We start from the raw sequence: 25,063 nt of genomic DNA on the forward strand, positions 1-25,063 counted from the left end.
GATGATGTATTGTATTTGATGTGATATGCTACTGAAATGAAATATACATTTTATTTGCAATCTTTTATTCTGTTACTTATTTTTAATGGGCCTATCGTGAGATATGCGTGCTTCTAGCAAAAAAATGACTCAGCCCAAACAAATCAGACATTTTCAATAGTAAAATAGGTATCGGGCCAGGCCCATGTAACTAGATTGGTGGACAGGGATCTAAAATTTATGATGATTCCATTTGGTCACTAGCAATGCCACGTCATCTTGGCCACATCAGATCCTACGTGGCTCACACGAATGGGTAATGAACAAACCAAAATTTTGGTCGATAGAGACCTGCGACCAAAATTTTAGAAAGGTCATGTTTGTTCATTCTTGATGGCCAACTGTTGACGTTGTAAATTTGGTCGAAAAAAGGTCAATAAACGACAGCAATGACGAATCAGTGACCAATATAGGGAGTCATAATTGACCTTATTTCTTGTAGTGCCACCCCCCCCCCCCCCAATGAGATGGTCCAGCACAGGCCAAGCGCGACTCTTCGGTCATTGCCGTCCCCCTGGCTCGTCGTCCAATTCGGTCGAGGACACTGATTCGGCCACATCCGATTCATCGTCCACACTGTCTCTTAGTGATTATGAAGCTGACGATCGGAGGCTTGAGGAGACGTACCATTTGGTTCAGAAGTCTCCGGAACATCCTCCAAGGCTAGAGGAGGAGCGCCGCAGCAAGGTGGGGCACAAGGGTGTGACTGCCCCACCATCCAAGCATCATAAGAACATCACCAAGAAGTGCATCGCCTACGATGATGTTGCCGAGGCCTCGGGTACAGGCCAACCATACGCCACCAACAATGCCGACACCCAGTGCCACGACGACGTCATCTCTTCTGATGAGCGGTTGAATTACTTAATTATTAGTCCGTCTGTTCCAAATTATCTGTCGATTTTGGAGTATCTTGTATATATATGTTCCATGCTACTTGACTATAGCTGTCCGTAGGAAAACGGAGACGTCCAACTTCCAAAAACGGTGATTCGTCCATGGACAGGCTAGATGCTATACATTTAATTTGGACTTTCTTTGCGAGGTTTTTGCTGCCAAGAGAACACAATATTTTCACCGTGAAGAGATTTGCTGAAGGAAAAAAAATTATGAGGTGCTGAACATTTTGTAACATGGCACTGGAGGCTTTTACGTTCTTGTAAGAAAAAAAGTCTTAGTGGCGATCTTGTCTTTCAAATGTTGAAAATCAATCCTTATGACACCTAGGGCTTAATCCACTTACATCAGCGGTGTAAGCTAATATGATCCCGAGGAACTGGTAACAATGATTTTTGAGATTGGTATCTCTATTCCTAATTGGGGAGTTGGTAGCTACCGCTCCCGGCTTATCTTCGTTCTTTTTTTTATCCCACCTCTGACTCCATCCCCCCCCCCCCACAAAACCGATGGAGAAAAAAAGAACAGGATGAAACCTAAGCACGTCCTTCGCCGTCGCACCCCAATCACCACCTCTTTCCTTCCCTGCCTCCCCTTCCTACCGCCGCTCCTCCGCTTCGGCCCGGCCATCCAGGTGCTGCCGCGCCCCCACCAACCCCGTCGCCATGGCCTCACGCATCGCCCCGTCCCGCCCGACGCCGACGCCGACATGTCCTGCATGGCCGAGCGAGATCGAGGCTGGTCGCCGGTCATGTTCTCCTCATGTGCAACCTCCTCAATAAAGCATCCAACACATGGTGGGATGTATTTTTAGCGTTTAAAAAACGTGCACTATCCTTTCTCATGCAACATATTTTCACCGCTGATTTGTGACCTCTCAATGAACATGAGGAGACCATATGCTAGCCAGAACAGAGTATATTTCAAAACAATATTTCTTTATGTACTATCTGATGAAATTTTATTTTCAAAGACGTTCATTCATATTTTTGATGACCTCTTCATTCATGTCAATAGTAGTTACTTTGACAGAACAAATATGGTCTTGAGTACTTTTCAGAAAGGCAATACCCCCTGCCCGGAAGATTTGGGACAATATACAACATGTTCTTTGTCCATATCTGCTTGCAGAAAATATATAACGTGATATGTCACATACTTTCTTGTTAAGTTACAAGAATATTTGCAGGCTGCCATCCAATTTGCTACATATTTTTATTTATTTTGCACTGTTATTTTTGTAGTGTGATATAAAAAAGAAGGAATGTACATTGTAGGGGGTTTGCTACGCGCTACATATATCTTACTCACTAGCAGTTAGTCAGCTTATATTCCTGTAATGCGAAATGGCACAATCATCTCATGCCATTTCAGGGGAGCAGTAGACGTAGCATCTATGCTATGGTCTGTAGCAGAACATTTATCAGTTCGATAAATATGCACTTCCAAAGTTCCTCGCAAGAGCATTGTTTTAGTGCCACAAGTATTATCTCCTGACCATACTTGAGAATTTCCTTTGGTCAGATTAAAGGCCTCATTCTTAGCTCAAACATGATGCTCTACTGAAAGTAGAAGAACATGACAAGCTGGGGTCGGCACAATCTCCTGCAAGACCACACCAAGGTTCATTACCTGAAGAAGACCGGCGTAGTAATCGATTGTGTAGATAACCGCAGTGAAGGAGATTCTGAGTCATCAACGTAGTACGGACACGCTGCACATGATGTCATTGTAGTACGGAGCGGCTATGACTGTAAGTGATGGTGGAGGTGTATATGTCAAATGATCTATTATGTAGGCATTTTCTTTAGGTGTGGTGTTTTATTTTAACCAAATGATGCTTGTTGTATAAGTTTCTGTCGGTAATGATTTGCGGTGTTGATCCTGTAGTGCGATTTGTTGTTCCAGATGGCTCGATTGGAGTATTCAATTTTAACGAAGTTGTAGAGCAAATTGCATGAGCAAGCGGTTTTGCTTCATGAGTTAATAAACGACACGGTAACAATGGCACATGAGACATCGGATCTTCCTTATTGGTTCGCGGGCATCATAGGCGGCGCAAACCTCGGCCTCTTTGATGCCGGTGGTATATCAACATGAATACTAGGGGTGGTGATTAGGAAGGAGAGCGGGATAGCTAGTGGGGGACTCCTCCTTGGCGATGCATGAGGAATTAGGGTGTGAAGGAAATAGGAAGCCATGACGAAGGTGAGATGGGTGTCATCCGATTTTAAAGAAGAGGGCTCCAATGAGAATTGTCCTGCTACGGAGGGAAACCGAGGGACAAGGGGAGAATTCGGCATGAAAATGGAAGAGCGCGTCATGGGGTGACGTTTTTGAGTCGGGATCGCATGTTTGGAGATAACATTGTGGATAGTCTGGACAACCACATTCTCCCTAACACATGGACTCTATTTGAGGGAGCCCGGAGTTTGTAGACAGTGTGCCTGTTTGATGTCTGAACACGCTCGAACGTACGAGTGAGAAATAAACCTCGACCTTGAAGATGACCTTATTTATTTATTTTTTAATTTATTTACATACATTGTAGCCCGTAGCAACGCACGTGCGTTCTAATAGTAATCTATAAATGGTCACTTTTACTTGAGAACCAAAAAATAGGTCATATGATTTGGACGGAAGTGGGTCAGTCACAAACGGGTACTCTCTCACCCCACCAAGCTAAGGCTTCCCTAGCGCCGCCGCCCCTGTCCTCCTCTCCTCTCACGTCTGACAGTCTCGTCGGCGACAAGAGGGGTGGCACGGTGACCCCGTACAACCCTGCATGCGTAGTGCACAATTCATTGACATAACACTCATGGAAGTCCTTCTGCATAAATATTACATCCCTCAGAGTAGTACAACAGAAATATTGCGGTCCACTAATATTACAGAACGCTTAATATTACAAGCCAAAAGTGCATAAACTGTTCAACCTCTTCCTCAGACATCTAATAAAGATCAAACGGTACGTACTCAACTTGAGATAGTTGACCTAACACTTGTAAAAGCTAACTGAGAAACATGATAGCCCAACAATTTAGATACTAGAGCTGCTCGACTAGGTTACCTTCTAATACTAGTCTAGTCTCACTTTCAGTTACTCCTCTGATTCATCTTCTCTATTGTCATCAGTTCCGTATGCGATGATGTAGTCGACTCCTTCTACTCCTGCGCATAGATCTGGCGCTTCGTACTAGAATTCCTGGGGCCTTCGGTGCTCTGATCGTTGACATCATTGTTGACCTCCTCAAAAACTAAGCAAAGGGTCAATGGATGGGTTGAGTACCGAGGGTCACACAACAAGTTTAGTCAGCCCTCACGGGTTTGAGAATCAGTTAAGGTTCCTTTTCCACCGCGAACATAGTTTCTTTCGGGAACACGGATGTAACTGTCACAATTTGATACACTCTGCAGAGGTGCGCCACCTTTCCCAAAAGTAGCATTACCCCTGATACAAGTTTCACACTCCAGAGTGTGGTTTGTCATGTCTGAGATTCTTGGATACATTCCGAGTATTCTTCAACCCCACACATTCGCCCTTGTCGTGACAAATCAGATCCCTGGCCTACGTGGGCCCCAATCCATCTCTGTCACCCCACCCGAGACATCACTACCCTCATCGGACCCGTCGGGGAAAGTTCACGGCGTTCCCACGCACGTTGGTTGTATCAATGACCCAACCAGGCAGCGTATCCGAGAATATGTTATAAGGAAGAAGATACTTATGACCCCTCCGGCCCATACCAGAACCTTTGGTTGACGCGTAAATACGGCGCTCTATAAGCCGTGGAACAATTGTTATTAGTCCTAACTTTCCGGTAGGATGTGACCTCCACCACAACAATCAGTCTGTCGTTTCACCAACCAATCAATCAAGCAGAAATAAAATAAAGTTTTTAAAAGTACTGTAGTAAAATACTTTAGTTGATATGCAAGAATGAACTTTCCTTGAGACTGAGATAAAGTGAAGTCTAAATCTTTGAGTGACCCGCGAACTTCGGGTTCTGAAAATCAGCATCATTGTCTGATATGACAATGTTTAATATCCAAATTCATACTATTATGCATATAATGAGATGCCCTTTTTTAATCCCCAAAATTTGATTTAAAAGTGTTTTTGAGAATTTTTCTTAAGTAAATGTGTATTATTAGGGTTTCATAAACATTTATAATGAGGAATAAACTTGTTATGATTTGAAATTCAAGTAGTTCATATAATTGACCTTTATAAAAAGTTTCCCATATATTTTCCTCAAGAAATTAATTTTAATAAAAATAATTTCAAATCATTTCCACTTAAGGATCTTTGAATTTTTCATTGAAAGAAAAGTTTTCTTTAAGCACAAAACAAAAGTTATATTAAAATTGCTCATAAATTTAGGAGTGTGTAGCATATTTTTATTTATTTTTGGGTGTGTAGAATTTTGTGAGCAAATCATTGAAGTTTGAACGTTATTTGAATTTAACTAGATTTATCAAATTACCCTTCTGCCCTTCTGACAGTGGGTCCATCCACTTAAGTGGGCTGGCTCGGGTCAACCGACCCTGCCCCATCAGTCAGTCTCTCTCTCTCTCTCTCTATCTATCTATCTATCTATCTATCTATCTATCTCTCTCCCTCCCTCCCTCCCCCTCTCTCTCTCATGCGCTCCCTCAGATCAGCCTAGACGAACCGGAGCAGGTTCTGCCAGGACCCCTACTAGCATCCCGTCCTACCAACGACTCTTGGCTTGATAGCAGGAGATGAGTTTGCAAGGCGGCTGAGGCTCTGGTCCTCCATCTGTTGCGCCGACGAGTCTCCTCGCCGACAAGATGCATCGCTCGTCTTCTTCGCCCGTGGGAGCGCCGCCGCTGCAACCCTAGTGCGACAAGTTAGATCCAGCCGGGACGGTCCCCTGCTCCACAGGACCCGTGACCTCGGACGCCGCCGGGCCTCTTGTGATAGCCTCAGACGGGACGGTAAAAAGAACCCATCTAAAAAATTGTCCTCATATAGGAAAAACGGCCAAAACTATCAAAGTCCGCAGGCGAACCGGCGAAACCACCCTACCTATCAAAGGCGTGCCTGGCTGCATGAATGGGCATAGCTAGAAGAGAAGGGATTGGATGGGCTTCTTGGGTGCATGCGTCCAACCATGGGGCGCGCGTGCATGGTGATCGATTGACTAGGTCCAATATGAAGAGACCCAGCCGATTGACTGGTCTGGGTGCAGCGTGCATACACATAAGCGCGAGCAAGGAACAAGGGTTGCTGGCTCGTTGCCGTGCCCGTCTATTTATACGATAATTGATAGGATTTTATAATATATATGGACACATAAAATATATTATACTTGTACAAACATAACATTATATTAGTCAATAAATATTGAAAGTCACATATATACTAAGATAAAAAAGGAAGGTGAGTTTGGTGCATATGTTCACGTGCCTCTCTACCAACAGGCCACCATGTTCCACAACATAGAAGAATTACGCGAGTTTGGTGCACCTAGACACTTCTTGTATGCAGTGTATCATAGTCACCTAGTTAGGATTTTATAATATATATGGGCACATAAAATATATTATACTTGTACAAATATAACCTTATATTAGTCAATAAATATTGAAAGTCGCATATATACTAAGATAAAAAAAAGTAAGGTTAACATACACAAATTGGCTTGGAATGACAACATACACATCCATGTATTCAGTAAATAAAAGCAATCCATAGTGCCAAGACAAATAATAAGCCATGGCAAAAACAAACATGCAACATGGGATATGAATTGTCATTATAGATTGTATACATGGTGCATTAATGAAATGTTCACGTGCCTCTCTACCAACAGGCCACCATGTTCCGCAACATAGAAGAATTACGCGAGTTTGGTGCACCTAGACACTTCTTGTATGCAGTGTATCATAGTCACGGAGAAGAGTGCTAACAAGGATTTCAATTAATTAGGAAATCAAGTAACTGCTATACTAAATACCATAAATGGGATGCCCTTAGGTAAATTGGGTAGAATAACAAAAATATGATTACATAAGCATAAATGAACATTTTTATTATCAGTGGAACACTTACTGCTGCTTCATTTCGTATTCTCAAATATGATTATTTGTCGGGTTATCCAAGATTACGGACCGCTGCAATCAAGCGAAGCATGTGCAAATGGCACTTGTCCCCGGCTATGCGACGTGAGGTCTGGGTCACACCCCTCTCACTAGTAGGCAGCGCCAGCCGGAGGGAATCTGGCGTCGACCCGAGCGATTCCCTCCCGTGCATCATCGTGGAGATTTAAGAGGACAACCAAATCGTCGTCCATGATTTTTTTTGTTTTTCATATATCTTGCAAGGGTGTATGACATAAATGGCTCGCCACTCGCTTGCTATAGATATTTGTGACGTGCGTTGTACGGTCACGCTGCTAGAATTGGTTTTATCAGTGGCGTGCGCAAACGAAAGCACACAACTAATAACTTGTTATCAGTAGCGTGTGATCCCACACACCACCAGTAGCCATTACCTGTCGCATAATCAGTGGCGGTTCTAAATCAGGCCACTAAGGGCCAAATTGCCAGGCCACTGCTAAGATATTTCGTACTAGTGCGGGTGGCCCACTGCAATCATCAGGAAACTTAAGAGATAAACATACATGCATTGGCCCCTTCGCAATCTGGTTTTGACACTCGCCTCATGTGCTTGCACCGGAACTTCCGTCGGACAATATATGAAGTTTGCCATCCCTCGAGACACTGCATTCCCAAGCTTATGCTAGTGTCGCTGGTGATCATGTCACTACTAGAAAAACGGCTATAGCTAATATGGACATTAATGGCGCATCATGTATGTGATGCGCCACTGCTATATTGCAGTGGCGCATCACATATAGGTGCACCATTATTTGCCATATTACTAATGACGCACCTGTTGTGCGGTGCTCATTACTAGTTTTTGTCCTCGTCCCACACCCTTCCCAGACTTAGCAGTGGTGAACCAGGGGAAAGTGCGCCGTTACTAGTTTTAACTAGTAATGGCGCACCACACCTACGGTGCGCCACTACTAACAATCTTTGCTCTTATTACATGCAAAATGCCACCGACCCGACCCCAGGCTCCTCCCGCACTCGACCCGGGCTCCTCACGCACTCGACCAGGCTCCTCTCTCTCCTCTGTCGCTCGCTGCTTCTAGGGTTCGCCCCCCACCGCCGTCGCCGCGGCCGCCGAGGCCATCTCAGGCGATCTTTCCCTCGGCCCAAACCCGACTCCTCCTCCCTCTCCACGGGCTCCACCCCTCCCTCGGCCCGATCCCAACGCCTCCTTCCTCCCCACGGGTCCATCCCTCCCTCGCCGCGAGCTCCTGGCCCGGTCCGGCCCCTCCGGCGACCCACTCCGGCGAACGGCGCCCCACCCTCATCCCCCCTCCCCATGGCCCGGCTCTGATTTTTTGGAAGTGGTTTTCTCCTGTGAGCAGCTCCTCTGATTTGCTATGATGTGTTCTATAGATGTATTGATTGTATTGTGATGAAATGGCAGACAAAATTTTCATATAGATGTATTGATAGTATTGTGTTGATATGGCAGAAATAATTTTATTATAGGTGTGTTCATATGGCAGAAATGTAAATATAGTTTGTACTACTAGTTACACACATGATTGGTGGATAGATGGATGTATGCTGACGGTAGGTAGTACTCCGTATATGATTTGCTTGATGGATGGATTAGTGGTGCTAGTTGCTTGCTAGATGGATGGATGAATGGTGCAACTACGTAGAATTATTAGTCTAAGTTACTATCTCTATAGTAGACAGTAATATTTTCACCTAAAGTTTTTCCAAAGGTTATTCAATCCATCTAAAGTAATATATGTGGATAGGAGATAGTAGTAGTGTTTATCAGTAATTTTGGTATGAGGGTCTACCAATGCATCTAGGGGTTAAGAGACTTATAATGTTGCTATATCCGAGTGGCCTATGTTTTGGTATAAGAAATTTTGCCATATGGTTAGGCATGAGATGTTGTTCATAATATTCTCTATTTTACAGCATCTCTTGTACTTGTTCATTGTTGCTATATCCGAGTGGCCTATGTTTTGTCAGAATGTTGATTCATTTCCGTTTCGGCAAATTTCAGACGCTCCATATGTCCACTTTTTAGTAAATGTCAATGCCCAAATTTTCTCTATTTTAGGAAATGTCCGACGACGAAGAGGAATTCGTTATGTGCGAATACAACCAAGATAAGCACGGCCTTTGCGACACGCCTTACCTAGTTGATGATAGGCGCTTCAGCATCATGCTGGATGAGGACTTCAAAGTGGATACAGTAAGTCACAATGACAAGTCTTTATTCGTAATTAAGCATGACTTCTTTTGCTTCAACTTATAATTTTTATTTTTTTACTATTCTACTAGCGTATCCCCTGCGATGCAAGACATTATGTGTTGGATAAAATTGGTTTCAGTACTGAAATAAATATGGAGGTAAAGATAGTTCACTTGAGGACCGAGCATGGTTATACTTTTGCCGTAAAATTGTACAATGTAGACACCTACTCCTTTTTTGAATGCAAAACTTGGGTAGCACTATGCAAGGCTTATGCATTTGAGCCTAATATGCTTATCACCTTTGATATTCGTCCGGAAGATGAAATTGAAGGTAATATCGTCGATGTGCGTACGCCTCCAGTTCTACCATTATGTGAGTTTCTCGACCACATTTATTAAGTAATTTATATTGTTTATTTAAAAATAGTTGACAACTTATTTCCATTGATATCTTATTTTCATTCTTCAAAAAATGAACGGAAAATGGTAGGCAGAACCTATTACTACAATGATGAAGCAGAATTAACTTGTAAGGTGAAACATCTTCTTGTCGCATTTATCAATAATTTTGAGAATTACAATACCTATCAGCAAACTCCCCAACATTATGGTCAATATGTGCCACTAGTGCACGTGGTGAACTACGGTAACATGCATGGAGATTGCATGGTAAGATTTTCTACTATTACGACATCCATGCATATTTTGCATAAATTCTTGTAAAACTAAACTACATTGCTAGCTACAAAGCTAATACTATGTTTTTCAACAGAAAATCCCGCAAGATTGTGTGCCTCATCTGATGTTACCAAGAGGTCGCGTTGATGTTATGATGATACGACCAGCACGGCCAGGTCAGCCTATGTATCTGCATCACTCCTGTCCATACCGGATTTCTAAAACCGATGAAGTCATGACAATCAAAGATTGGAAAAAATGTATGGTCAATCGTAGAGAGCTACTCGGAAGCAACATTGTGCATAGGCCAAGAATTGGAGACAAGATCATCTCCATTCTCCATAATGGAGAGTCAGGGTCTATCTTGTTTTATGATATTCTACCTAAGCAGAGGAGTAGGTCCTAGGTACAATGTGTTATTATGTGCTACGATGTGTTAGAGTTGATGATGATGATGATGAGGAGTTGTGATTATGACTAGTGACCAACTTTTGTTATATGATGTCTCATTGACGAAAATGATATTAAATAGTATTGGCGGTAATGACTATGATGATTATTAGCTATTTCCGAGATGATGTGATGATGTGCTACAATGTGTTAGAGTTGACGATGATGATGAGGAGGAGTTGTGGTTATGACTAGTGACCAACTTTTGTTATATGATGTCTCATTGACTATGATGATTACTTCTACATCACTATGTATCGCTATTTTCGAGATGATGTCATGATATTTTATGAAACTATTGTATAGAATATGTATAACTTACTTCTACATCACTTATATATGTATCACTATGATGAATTGTATTCGGAGACTAATCTTTTATTGTATTCGATAAATCTGTTGTTTATATGTTGTGCTGTTTATATTCTGTGTTGTAATGTATTTTGTATCCTGTGCAAATATCAGAAAAGCAAAAAAAATAATTCCTAATATTCATAGTAGTGGCGCACCATATTGCATTTTAGTGGCCCACATAAATAAACACCTCAGTGGCGCATTATCTAAAAATACGCCATTAGTAACCCACAGCAGTGGCGCACTTGTGGGCCTAGTAATGGCACATCAGGTGATGCACCACTGTTATGTATATTAACAGAGACGCACCATGCGTGCGCCATTACTATTTATTAGTAGTGGCGTGATAATAGTGGCGCACCTATAGTGCGCCATAAGTATCCAAAACATGTGCGCCACTAACAGCCTTTTTTCTAGTAGTGTGTTCTGCGAGGGCTGCGATTCCTCAATATGTGTCCGGCAACCTAGACCCGGCATTTCGAAAATGAGAGGCAACGATAACTTCCGCGAACAGTGAGCCCATCTCGCTAACATCAACCAAGCGTAAATCATCATGCTGATGGAGAAACATGATGGCTTCCACCATATCGCTTCGCACGGAGAAGAAGAAACTTGACTGAGAATATGCAAAACCTAAGAACAAGGCCATGGGAATGTATTTGACTCTCTTTTAGACCAGCAATAAATTCGAATAGTAGAGGCACCATGATCAATTAATCCAGCTGTAGCTAGCTTCATAGGCTAAGTAAACGGGAATGCACGTGACTCATTTTGCAACCAACAACTAAGGCCTTCCGTAATGGGAGTATCTTAGCGCGGTATCATAGGCAATTTGCTTATGTGGCACCATAGTTAATGAAGAAAGAGAGTGTAGGTGTATCTTATATAACATACGGCTCTAGCACGAGATCATAGGCAAAAAAAGATGCTAGCCCAATCACAAGCAAGTATTAGCCCCAAAACATTTAATGCAACTTATTTTAGATACAACCTCTAAGAAACAATGCATTAGGATGGTTGTTTCTTAGATCCTAGTCATACCTAGGATAACACGCTAAGATACAATGCATTACGGAAGGCCTAATTGCAGCACGAGAAATCCAACTATAACTTGATAGGTGTCATGGGAATGCATCTGACTCATTTTGTGACCACCAATTAATTGGAACGGTACAATCAGCACGGTTCATCCACCTGTAGCTTGATAGGCGCCATGGGAATGCATCAGACTCAATCCGTGACCACAAATTAGTTGGAATAGTACAATCACCACTGGCCAACAAGCAGTGTGGTCACCCATGCTCCAACTGGATCATGTTGGTGTGTAAAAGAGGAGGACACCGGATCATCAAGCCGCACAAGAATTATGTGCTTCTTTTGTTGGCTGTGATTGATGTGAATACACGATAAAAAACTTGGATTAACCTAGCTAGCTTGTGAATTCGGAAATATTTCTCAACTATAATAACCGCAATGAATTGATTTTTTTTGTGAAGAAGTTCACATATTTCTAGCGTCAATGTTTTTAAATATTTCTATGGTCGCTTTGTCAGAATGGATGGGGTGTAACAATGTGATACTTTTTGTTGCCTCCATATAAATTTGTAAGAAAATCCAAACAATCTATTGAAAAAATGGTCCGGCGCCACAACGCGCGCCATCACGATCTAGTCGGTAGCGGGGTGTCATAGGCTTAGGATTCATTGAACCAACGGACTCTATAAGTCTAAGCTATTAATTAGTGACCTACTCACTCCATGCAATTAATAGCCTATGTGACTAATTGATGCCAACTGTAGCATGCAGATAGTATCATTGTTGGGCGCAAACTCGCTATAAATAGGCGGCCATGCCTGATCATACGATCCATCGCAACACACTCTCACACACACATACATTTCAGAGTTGGACTTGCAGTTGAAGTAGCTCCAGAAAAAGATGGCGGTAAGAAATATGGGTAGTATGTGCATGTAACCTCTTTTTCTTTACCGTAGCTGTTTTATATATACAAACATGGCACGCTTAAATACCAATGAATCAATTAGCTAGAGTTGGATGGATGTATACATGTATAGAGAAATGAAATGCATGTGCAGGATGTTGATTAATGAATTTGTGATGCATTTAGGTTGTGATGAAGGTTGGTGCATGGGGTGCACCAGACGGATCCCCTCAGGATATCAACGCCGAAAGCAGGCCCCAACGCCTAGAGAGCATCACCATCTATAGCGTCGAATCTCCTGGGGTATGCGGCATCAAAGGTTTCTCCTTCAAATACGTGGACCAGCAGGGGAGCAGCGTCAAGAGCGCCATCTGGGGCAGCAACAGCGGGAATCCCAACACCATTGAAATGAGGGAAGGCGAGCAGCTCAAGCTCGTGGGCGGCACCTTCGACAATGAGGGCATCGGATCGCTCACGCTAGAAACGAACACGACCAAGCACAAGACCTACGGGTATCCGGTGCAGGGAGGCGAGTTCAGCTTGCCGCTGCCGCAGGGGAAAGGCGAGTTGGTCGCCTTCTTTGGCCGCTCAGACGTGACCCTCAAGGCGTTGGGCGTCTACGTGAAAGGCTCGCCCGCCAAGGTCGGTAAGTGGGGCGCCAAAAGCGGCGCACCACGGGACATCAGGCCAGATGCCGATCCGTGCAAGCTGGAGAGCTTCACCATCCACAGCAGCGAGCGCATCCATGGCTTCTCCTTCACCTACCTTACCAAGAGTGACCAGGCCATTAGTGTCCCCCTCTGGGGCAAGAAAGCTGGAGAGGAGCATACCGTACGTTAATTAATTTCCTTTCTACTTGTCTACTATACAAGTATACTTAGTTAGTTTTTGCATGCTTGTGATGTGGTGCAGATTTTCATGAACCAAAGCGAGTACGTGAGCAGCATCACCGGCGCTTACGACACCTATGGCATCACCTTCCTCAATTTCGACACCAACCAGGGGGCTTCGCACACGTTCGGGCGCAACCCATCTGCAGGGACTAAGACCTTTAGCGTGCCGCTGCCGGACAACGGTGCACTGGATGATGCGGCCGCGGTCGCCTTCTTCGGCAGCTCCGGGGATAGCCTCGTCGCCATCGGCGCCTACGTCGGGGTCGCGCCCGAATGAACCATCCACCTTGCTAGCAGCTCTACTCTATCCCATCGATCCCACACGTACGTACCTGCAGATCCTAGCACGTATGTACGTTCCAATTAAACCCCAGCTGCATGCTATGCTAGCTGGCTATGTGTGTGTTTGTACGTGGTGAATAAGGACGATGGGGTCCCACTTTGCGGGCTGCAGCTCGATCTACCTACTTTCAAGGGTAATGTGTGTGTTTGTGTATGTGCATGTAATAATGTGCGCCCATGGCTTGCAATAAAGTTGTACCACCCGTTTCCTTACACACATGTATCTGCTCCGTTGCTTTTACATCCTAAAGTTTTAGCACGGTATCAACATATCAACATTACACTCCCCCACTCCAAGGACCTAAAACTTCCCCGTAATGTTTATGTTATGCACATGGAAAAGAATGTAGGCGAGGCTCTTTTTAGCAACATCATCAACATCCCTCATAAGAAAATGGATAGTGTTAAGACAGATGAAAAGGACGTACACAATAATAATATTGAACCACAGACTGATAGTGATGCCAAGCCTACACCTAATGTAATTGTTACAAATAATTTGTCACGATAATTTACAAGTAATCTTCCCTGAGCTCCATACACATATGTTTTCAATTGGCTTTTGTAGACTTTACTATATCTGCAATATTATCCCTTGTTATCAATAATAAGAAACGAATTACACCCTCCCATCACACACGGATGTAGCATTCCGTGTGCGTTGTGACATGCACGTCGGTTACACAACAACTTTAAAGCCGTTACCGAATTCTGCAGCCGTGTTCCTTGTATAGAATATCGCACACGATTTTTTTCATGACTAATCGTGTGCGAAATATCGCACACGGTTATTTCAACTTATCCGTCTTCGTAGTTTGACCATATCGTTCACGCCTTCACAATATCATTAACAAGGATCACCTCATGTTCCCGCCATTATATTGTTCTGTCTTCCCGCCTCCTTTTTCCGCCGTTCCGCCACCTTCCCGCTTCTTCTTCCCGCCGTTTCACTGCTTTCCCGCCTCTCCACTCCTGCCTATTTGTACGAGTGCCGCCGCCAGAGCCGTGCGCTACGTCGCTACAAGTCCAAAAAGTCGATGAGATACCAAATTCTGAGTCCATTCCCTCACCGGCGGAGGCGACGCCCCCACCCCCCCCCCCCCCACCCCAATAAGATGGTCCAGCACAGGCCAGCAGGATCCCCAACTGCTTACCACATGCTAATGCCAAGCGCGACTCCTCGGTCATTGCCGTCCCCCCGGCTCGTCATCCAATTCGGTCGAGGACACTGATTCGGCCACATCCGATTCATCGTGGACACTGTGTCTTAGTGATTATGAAGCTGACGATCGGAGGCTTGAGGAGACGTACCATTTGGTTCAGAAGTCTTCGGAGACTCCTCCAAGGCTGGAGGAGGAGCGCCGCCGCAAGGTGGGGCACAAGGGTGCCACTGCCCCACCATCCAAGCATCATAAGACCATCACCAAGAAGTGCAGCGCCTACGATGATGTTGCCGAGGCCTCGGGTACGGGCCAACCATACGCCGCCAACAATGCCGACACCTAGTGCCACGACGACGTCATCTCCTCTGATGAGCGGTTGAAGTACTTAATTATTAGTTCGTCCATTTCAAATTATCTGTCGATTTTTAAGTATCTTGTATATATATGTTTCATGCTACTTGACTATAGCTGTCCGTAGGAAAACCGAGACGACCAAGTTCCAAAAACGGTGATTCGTCCCTGGACAGGCTAGATGCTATGCATTTAATTTGGACTTTATTTGCGAGGTTTTTGCTGCCACGAGAACACAATATTTTCACCGTGCAGAGATTTGCTGAAGGAAGAAAAATTATGAGATGCTGAACAATTTGTAACATGGCACTGGAGGCTTTTACGTTCTTGTAAGAAAAAAAGACTTAGCGGCGATCTTGTCTTTGAAATGTTGAAAATCAATCCTTATGACACCTAGGGCTTAATCCACTTACATCAGTGTAAGGTAGTATGATCGTGAGGAACTGGTAACAATGATTTTTGAGATTGGTATCTCTACTCCTAATTTGGGAGTTGGTAGCTACCGCTCCCGGCTTATTTTCGTCCTTTTTTTATCCCACCTCTGACTCCATCCCCCCCACATAAAACCGATGGTGAAAAAAAGAACACGATGAAACCTAAGCACGTCCTTCGCCCCCGCACCCCAATCACCACATCTTTCCTTCCCAGCCTCCCCTTCCTACCGCCGCTCCTCCGCTTCGGCCCGGCCATCCAGGTGCCGCCGCGCCCCCACCAACCCCGTCGCCATGGCCTCACACATCGCCCCGTCCCGCCCGACGCCGACGCCGACACCGACGCCACGCCTCGCTCGCCTTCGTCGAGGTCACCTTGAGATCTCGCTCGGCCACGACTGCAATAACTCATGAAGCGCTTGGGGGCATGGGCTGCTGCCGAACTGCGGCAGCGTCGTAGGGGCCCATGTGGAAGCCGGGACGAGGACTGACACATCCAGATCATGGTCCGACTACCTACTAATCTTGATTCGTGTGGCCGTGGCATTTGAAAATTCAGCATTGGCCGGATGTATCCAGATCAGGTGCGAGCTGGCCGTGGCCCATGTTCTTCTCTTGATTCGGGTTGCCATGGTGAAGTACATGTCTATTCTCTTGTCATTACTCTGCTCTGACATGTCCTGCATGGCCGAGCGAGATCGAGGCTGGTCGCCGGTCATGTTCTCCTCATGTGCAGCCTCCTCACTAAAGCATCCAACACATGGTGGGATGTATTTTTAGCGTTTAAAAAACGTGCACTATCCTTTCTCATGCAACATATTTTCACCGCTGATTTGTGACCTCTCAATGAACATGAGGAGACCACATGCTAGCCAGAACAGAGTATATTTCAAAACAATATTTCTTTATGTACTCTCTCATGAAATTTTATTTTCAAAGACGTTCATTCATATTTTTTATGACCTCTTCATTCATGTCAATAGTAGTTACTTTGACAGAACAAATATGGTCTTGAGTACTTTTCAGAAAGGCAATACCCTCTGACCGGAAGATTTGGGACAATATACAACATGTTCTTTGTCCATATCTGCTTGAAGAAAATATATAAGCGTGATATGTCACATACTTTCTTGTTAAGTTACAAGAATATTTGCAGGCTGCCATCCAATTTGCTACATATTTTTATTTATTTTGCACTGTTATTTTTGTAGTGTGATATGAAAAAGAAGGAATGTACATTGTAGGGGGTTTGCTACGCGCTACATATATCTTACTCACTAGCAGTTAGTCAGCTTATATTCCTGTAATGCGAAATGGCACAATCATCTCATGCCATTTCAGGGGAGCAGTAGACGTAGCATCTATGCTATGGTCTGTAGCAGAACATTTATCAGTTCGATAAATATGCACTTCCAAAGTTCCTCGCAAGAGCATAGTTTTAGTGCCACAAGTATTATCTCCTGACCATACTTGAGAATTTCCTTTGGTCAGATTGAAGGCCTCATTCTTAGCTCAAACATGATGCTCTACTGAAAGTAGAAGAACATGACAAGCTGGGGTCGGCACAATCTCCTGCAAGACCACACCAAGGTTCATTACCTGAAGAAGACCGGCGTAGTAATCGATTGTGTAGATAACCGCAGTGAAGGAGATTCTGAGTCATCAGCGTAGTACGGACACGCTGCACATGATGTCATTGTAGTACGGAGCGGCTATGACTGTAAGTGATGGTGGAGGAGCGGCTATTATCTTCAACTAGCAGTGTGCACTAGCAGTGTTCTCTTTATGTATAACAAATGCGACTCTCATTTCTATTCCACTCTTGTCACATTCTTTCCTTATGGTCCAAAAAATCATTCATATTTGCACATCTAATAGCTATATGTGCATGCATGAATCAATTTTGATAATTTCCTTTTTTTTTCTTATTTTGCAATCATATATTAACAGAATTTCATCGACCACCTAACTTTGCATCATATATTAACAAAATTTTATGCATCAACCACCTAATAAGGTATATCTAGCTATTACAAATCCAGCTATTATGGATTGCGCATGGTGTTTGTACAAAACCAATTTGTTTTTCTTCCGTTCCAATTTCCATATGAAATTATGTTTGTAGTTTCTAAACCAGAAAGTAATTTTCATAAAATTATATTCTAAAATACAGTTGCTTAGGGGGTCTATACATAAAATTGCCACATATATAAAGGGAGTTTTATTTAATATCTCCCAAATAAGAATTTTTGTAACTTCATAGTTTAACTATTAAGGTTTCCGTACAAATTTGTATGCAAAACAAATTTCTATATTTTTATTACTTGTAATATATGTGTATAATTATATTATTTATCCACTTATAATAGTTTTCATATATTTATTGGTATGGATTTACTTATTATAGATGTCTGATGGAGTTCGTATGAAAATCAGATCTATTTCATATTTTTATTATTCCGTATGTAATATTGTATAAAACAGAGTCGCATTTGTTATGCACCTAAGAAAGAGTTTTTTATAAATTAATCTGTTTATGAATGTAATGCTGATTTCGTACCAAGACATGTTTTATTCTACATATTGATTTTCGGAGAACTGCCATAAAAAAGAATCTCATAGTGATAATCGAAGAACATATGAGTAGAGCTTATCAAATGACAATTTCGAATTTATTATGATGTCTTCTAGCTCAGTGGAGAATTCTAAACAGTGAAGATCCTTTTTAGTTGTAACCAAAAATCCGATGAACTGGGGTTGCAACCAAACGTATATGCAGCTTTTTAGTGAACAAATGTAGCAAATAGAAAACACTTGTAATAAATTTAAAAGCTAGTTGCAGCAAATTTAGACGGGAAAAAAGATGCATGCCTAATCAGCTACACGCGCTGGTCGCGCGCGACCGGCCGAACGTTTCGGCCGGCGCGCCGCCTGCCACAAGCGTTTCCCTTTAACTATTAAGGTTTTCATACAAATTTGTATACAAAACAAATTTCTACAATTTTTATTACTTGTAATATATGTGTATAATTATATTATTTATCCACTTATACTAGTTTTCATATATTTATTGGTATGGATTTACTTACTATAGATGTCTGATGGAGTTCGTATGAAAATCAGGTCTATTTCTTATTTTTATTATTCCGTATGTAATATTCTATAAAACAGAGTCGCATTTGTTATGCACCTAAGAAAGAGTTTTTTCTAAATTAATCTGTTTATGAATGTAATGCTGATTTCGTACCAAGACATGTTTTATTCTACATATTGATTTTCGGAGAACTGCCATAAAAAAGAATCTCATAGTGATAATCGAAGAACATATGAGTAGAGCTTATCAAATGACAATTTCGAATTTATTATGATGTCTTCTAGCTCAGTGGAGAATTCTAAACAGTGAAGATCCTTTTTAGTTGTAACTGAGATATAACTTTTGCCTTTCTTTAACAACTTGCCTTGAGCATGTGTATAGAAGTTTAGGCCTTGGCCTGATATGGCATCATCCATTTTAGTTACGCTGTTTCTGATGGCAATACACACAATCTGTTCTCCAGTTTTTAAAAGCAGACCTGAATTAAACACGAGCTGCTCCCCCCGGCTGACGTAGATAGTTGTTCCGTTATTCAATCTTAACACTTAACAGTTAGATCCCACTAGGATCAAACGGACATTATATATTTTCTGCCGACGAATATAGTCGCTTTGTCACCCTTTGTTTTAATAATAATATAATAGATTATCTAAAATAGTTAGAGCAAAAACAAATAGTTCAGTATGTTAGAGCAACCGATGATACTTTGGAGTGAACTAAAATATTTCAGCTTATTGGCAGACTGACAGTAGCGAGCATCCAGCAGCTATGGAACGAGTGGGAGATCCAGTGCCTGGTGTTTGCGAGCTTCTCCCTACAAGTGTTTCTCCTCTTCTTTGCGGGGTTCCGGAAGCGCTACCGCTCCCGCTTGCTCAGCGTGCTGCTGTGGCTTGCCTACCTGTCGGCGGACACCGTGGCGGTCTTCGTTCTCGGGCACCTCACATGTGTTGTGCGTGATGACCCGCGGCACCATATGGTGCTCTTCTGGGCACCGTTTATGTTGCTCCACCTCGGAGGGCAGGACACCATCACAGCCTTCTCCATGGAGGATTGTGCACTGTGGAAGAGGCACCTGCTGAACCTCACCACCCAGGTTGCACTGGCCATCTATGTCGTGGGCAAGCAATGGCAAGGGGACAAGCAGCTTGTGGCTCCCATGGTGCTAATCTTCATCTCTGGGATAGCCAAATATATGGAGAGAATATGGATACTTGGGAGAGCCGGTTCATGGGGACCTATAAGCAGGCCTTGGGGTCCTTTGCTTGGGCAGAAAAGAACCCCGAAGGAACAAAGAGCTATCCGGTCATTTATGTCTTCTGACAAAAAATCCAGGTTGCAGATAGAGGTAGTTCATGACATATTTTATAGAAGCATGGGATATTTCATGAACAGGTTCTATGAAGTGTACTCCGGTGTTGATTTGAGACGGAAGGAACCATGTCGTGTGCTGCCAGACGACACAGTTAACTTGGCACACAAGTTAACTGAGATCCAACTCTCATTGATCTATGACTACTTGTACACCAAGTTTGGAAGCCTCGATGGTGTGTTGCACCGGCTCACCATCCTTGTCATAAACTCTACAGCTCTTGCTCTGTTTGTTGTTCATCATAAGGGAGGGAAGGGGCGATCAGAAGCTGTCAAGTACTATGGTGTAGCTGATGTTGCCATCTCTTACATATTGCTTGTTGGTGCAGTGGCATTGGAGATATCCTCTATATTGATGTGGCTCATGACATCATATTGGCCATACAAGGTATGCCCAGGAGGAGGCCATAGTCCAAGAATTGTGCTTAGTATCCTCAAGGGCCTCCGCCCAGGCTCGGAAAACGACAGATTGGAGTGGTCAGGTAAGCTGCAGCAGTATAACATGATTGATGAAATAATCCAAGAGAAGGCGAGAAAGCAATATGGATGGCTGAAATGGATGATGTGGCGTATGGGCATCAAGCAATATCACCACACAACCAAACATGTTGCCATCTCCCCAGAGGTAAAGGAGCTGTTCCTTGATAAACTGCACGACAATAACTGGAGGTTGATGTTGACCAGCTTCCGTGCCGAGTGGGCAACTCATATTCTTTCTTCCTCTGGGTTTAGTGAAGCCCAACAGAAAGTCAGCGACACCTTTGGAGGTGTTACAGATCTTGTCTTTAGTGCCTTGTTTTGGCATCTTGTGACAGACATATGCCTAATGCGGGATGAGACGCCCTCCAAGTTTAGAACCTGCAGCCAACACTTGTCCAATTACATCATGCACCTGGTCTACAAGTGCAACTTGATGGTTGACTCTGACGGGCATTTACTATTCAAAGAATATATGCAGTTTATTGGAACATTTTGGAAAGATGGCAACTATGATAAGAGTGACTTCCTCCAGAGATTCTGCAGTCAAAGAGCAGATCTCTTTCAGCATATACGTACAAACAGTCTAGCTCGTATATATGATGGCCTGAACTGTTTGGACTGTGTGCTCGACAGCAAAGTTGGGGCAGCTAAACGGTGGGAGATGGTCGCAACGGTATGGGTGGAAATGCTCTGCTACATCGCACGCAACTGTGATCATGGGTTCCACGCTAAGCAGCTGAGCGCTGGAGGGGAGTTCCTCACTCACGTCAAGATGCTCGTGTTTGTTGTACTCAACCTTACTCGTCGAGATATGTATATGTAATATAAAAATGCAACTTTATTATTGGGTTCATCTCCAAAGTTTATTTTCTTATGGTTGTGATTTCCTAACCATTAGCAAGAGTTGTACACCTAATTTATGGCCAAACCTTTTCCAAGTGACATTTGTGATCATATATACTGGAGGTTGCATACGGTAGTTGATACCTCGTGTGTGGTCGAGGGCTTGGGGATTATCATCTTGGTGGGAACTGGAAGGTGTTCTGCTGTGACATCCCCGATTTAGTAACTGATAATTATAAGGGTTGTAATGTGCAGCATGATCATTTGCATATCATCATTTGTTTAGTTGTGAAAATGAGGATAATTTAAAACCTTGAAAAATGCTATAAAGTGCACCTAGAAAATCAATGCATGCACTAGTATATGTCTTCGACAGATCATGAAATATTTATCACAACTTCATGTATATGAGAAGCTCTCATGTATACACACTAGTATATGTTCTATATGCACAGAGACCTGCCATGCCCTGCTCCCCTCAACGCAGCGGGTATGTAAATGAAAGTATAAACAAAACTGTTAGTATACAGATTACTTGTTAATGTTTTTATTGTTACATTGAACCATTATTTTGTGCCTCGCCGCGGCTGAGTGCACAGCTTCTGTTTGGATGAAGCTTTACTTTTCGCATGTACTGAACAACTGTTCTGTTATTTCGGTAATGCATCCTGGGGCCATGGGGTTACAGGGATAAAAAAGATATGCACATTTCTTGAATTATATGCATGTGCCATACACTTGGATCCACATACTTGCCCCTAGCTCTCGCTTTCTCAATTTTATTTACCCACGCTACTAATTGTTTTGTCAGAGTGGCGACCATATTTACCTATTCCCTCTGTAAACTAATATAAAAGCATTTAGAACACTAAAGTAATGATCTAAATGTTCTTATATTAGTTTAAGGAGGGAGTATGATTTAGAGTTTTGTGTGTGGAACCGTCTATCTAATGCTGCTTCTGCAGGATGACTTGTGCGGACCATGATCTGCTCTTCCTTCACGGTGGTCGCCCCTTCTCCACCCGTGCGGCTTATCACCTGCCATGGCTCAAGATGATTTGGAATTTTGGACACACAAAGGCTACGGCTATTTGGACATCCAGAGTCCCTAACCATGTGAAGATCCTATCATGACTTCTCTTCAGAAATAAGCTCAACACCTTCACCACAAGCACATCTAGAGCGACACCGTCTGTCCATTGCTCTCCGTCTTCCCTGGTGCGGACACTACACACATATATATATATATAGTGCCCGCACGCTGACATGGTATGGCAGTATCTTGGCATCATCCCACCTCGCTGCATCGACGAGCTTTGGGCGTGCAGGATGCACCCCGGCTTGGACCTCTCCATCTTGTCCTCGGTGCTACTCATTATTCCATGGAAGATTTGTGTCTCCAGGAATGCCATGGATTTCAACAAGATCGTTTAGCATAGCTCTACAACTTCATCGCACGCCTTATTAGTTATTATTGATGAATTGGCTATGTGATATCTATCATAGGCTTAAGTAGCAGGCTCACAAGGTCGCTGCCTCTGCATGGCGGTCATACCTTTTCCTTCACTTAAACGGTGGTTACAACCTTCGAGCAATATATTTAGATGGGGGATTCCCCCACTTGTTGAAGATCTTTGATCTATTTTTGACTTCTCTCGCAATCCATTTCACCAGCATCGCGCTTATTATGTGCATTAGATTGGTTACAGCTGACCCTTGTCAGGTGGGTTCAATAACACGCGAAGAGGTTCATATGCACACCTCACAATGGCTCAATAACAGGCGAAGAGGATCATATGCACACCTCACAATCTTTGCTTTCCTGTTTCTATTTTATTTAGTTATACTTAATGGTGCCCAATATTCTTTGTCTCATTCAAATTAAGCCTTAGTTCTTCATACATGAGGACGAATGTTCCTAAGGTTCGCAATTGAATATTATGTAAATCAAGAAGATGAAATATATCATTTTCATCCGTAAAAACAATGTAAGTAGACACATTAGGTTTAAATTGGACAGCCAATCGTTTCAAACAACTCATCTACACTTTGGATGGGAAAAAGGGCACATAACATATTTACCAAGCTAAAAAAGAGTGCTTGCACAGAAAGAGTCACACCAAGATGATGATTGACCTAACTAACCTATTAATTAATTAATGAAGACTCTAACCGGAGGTTTGCATGTGCTTTTGGCATGGCATTAGAGCATCTCTAGTAGAACCCTCAAACCCTTAAATCTAAAATCAGTTTTAAGGGTTGATAATTGGTCATTTTTGACACTTTTAAAGGTTGAAAAACAGAGGCAAAGACTAGAACCCTCAAACCCAACCCTTATAACGGAATATTCCGTTATAAGGGTTGGGTTTGAGGGTTCTAGTCTTTGCCCCAACCCCAACCCTTAAAACTCTGATAGGAAACATATTCAGAAATGAAGATGTATACCATTCTACTTCACATCAGTTCTATTCATGCCAAGCATATCAGCCTTATTTTATCTTGCAAACTCAGTATACTATTATCTAGTCCAAGCTTCATTAGATATATGATTACAGAATGTTCTTCAGATAAAATTCAATAGATACTTTGGTTGTTGCCTGTTAGACTCCAAAAATATGGAACTCTAGAGACAGAAAAACTAAGCTTCTCTTCCACATTATAGGTCTATTATACATTCATAAATTCAGAGATCAACAAGAGAATACATTCATAAATTCAGAGATCAATCAGAGTCCAGATCCCAACCCCAAATCCCACCACTAATGCACTTACAAAACTGAATACTGGACCGGCGCCTGCAGCGTCTATTCATGACAGAGCACCAACACAAATCCATGACAGAGCAATACTAGTGCAGAAAATTTCTACAGCACTCCCTAAGAACAAGAGACATAATCTATCACTACAAACCGCTAGATCCACACAAATCAAAAGAAAAAAACACAAATCAAAATTAGGATTCGAAAGAGAATGAACATGATAGAATAAGACAGATATAACTTAACACCAAATAATGATAGAATTAACAATGTCGCATGCTCACAGAAAAAGGAACACAACAATCTCTGAACAATGACTGGAATTTAACATAACTTTCGAACCTTCTGGGCAGCGGAGGGGAGGCCGGGGCTGCGGAGGACCGGCCGGCGGACAGGGCGGCGGGGCGGTGGGCGCGGGGCCGACCGGGGCGGGCGCGGGGCCGGCAGGGGCGAGGGCGCGGGCCGGCGGGGGCGCGGCGGCGCTGCGGACGGGGCGGCACGGGGCGGGGCGGCGCTGCGGATGGGGCGGCGCGGCGGTGGGCGCGGGGCCGGCCGGGGCGGGCGCGGGGCCGGCAGGGGCGAGGGCGCGGGCAGCCGGGGCGTGCGCGGTGGCCGGCGGGGGCGCGGCGGCGCTGCGGACGGGGCGGCGCGACG

General features: G+C 43.4%; 1 protein-coding gene across 1 annotated transcript; it reads left to right on the forward strand.

Annotated features, from left to right (window-relative positions):
- The first annotated feature begins 501 nt into the window (after positions 1-501).
- On the forward strand, positions 502-13,855 carry LOC123394946. Its single transcript, XM_045089853.1, has 3 exons — positions 502-954; positions 12,872-13,516; positions 13,598-13,855. The coding sequence occupies exons 1-3, from the start codon at positions 502-504 to the stop codon at positions 13,853-13,855; spliced, it is 1,356 nt and encodes a 451-aa protein (XP_044945788.1).
- The last annotated feature ends 11,208 nt before the right edge of the window (positions 13,856-25,063 follow it).

The sequence above is a fragment of the Hordeum vulgare genome, chromosome 1H, assembly GCF_904849725.1.
Source record: "Hordeum vulgare subsp. vulgare chromosome 1H, MorexV3_pseudomolecules_assembly, whole genome shotgun sequence".
NCBI lineage: Eukaryota > Viridiplantae > Streptophyta > Magnoliopsida > Poales > Poaceae > Hordeum > Hordeum vulgare.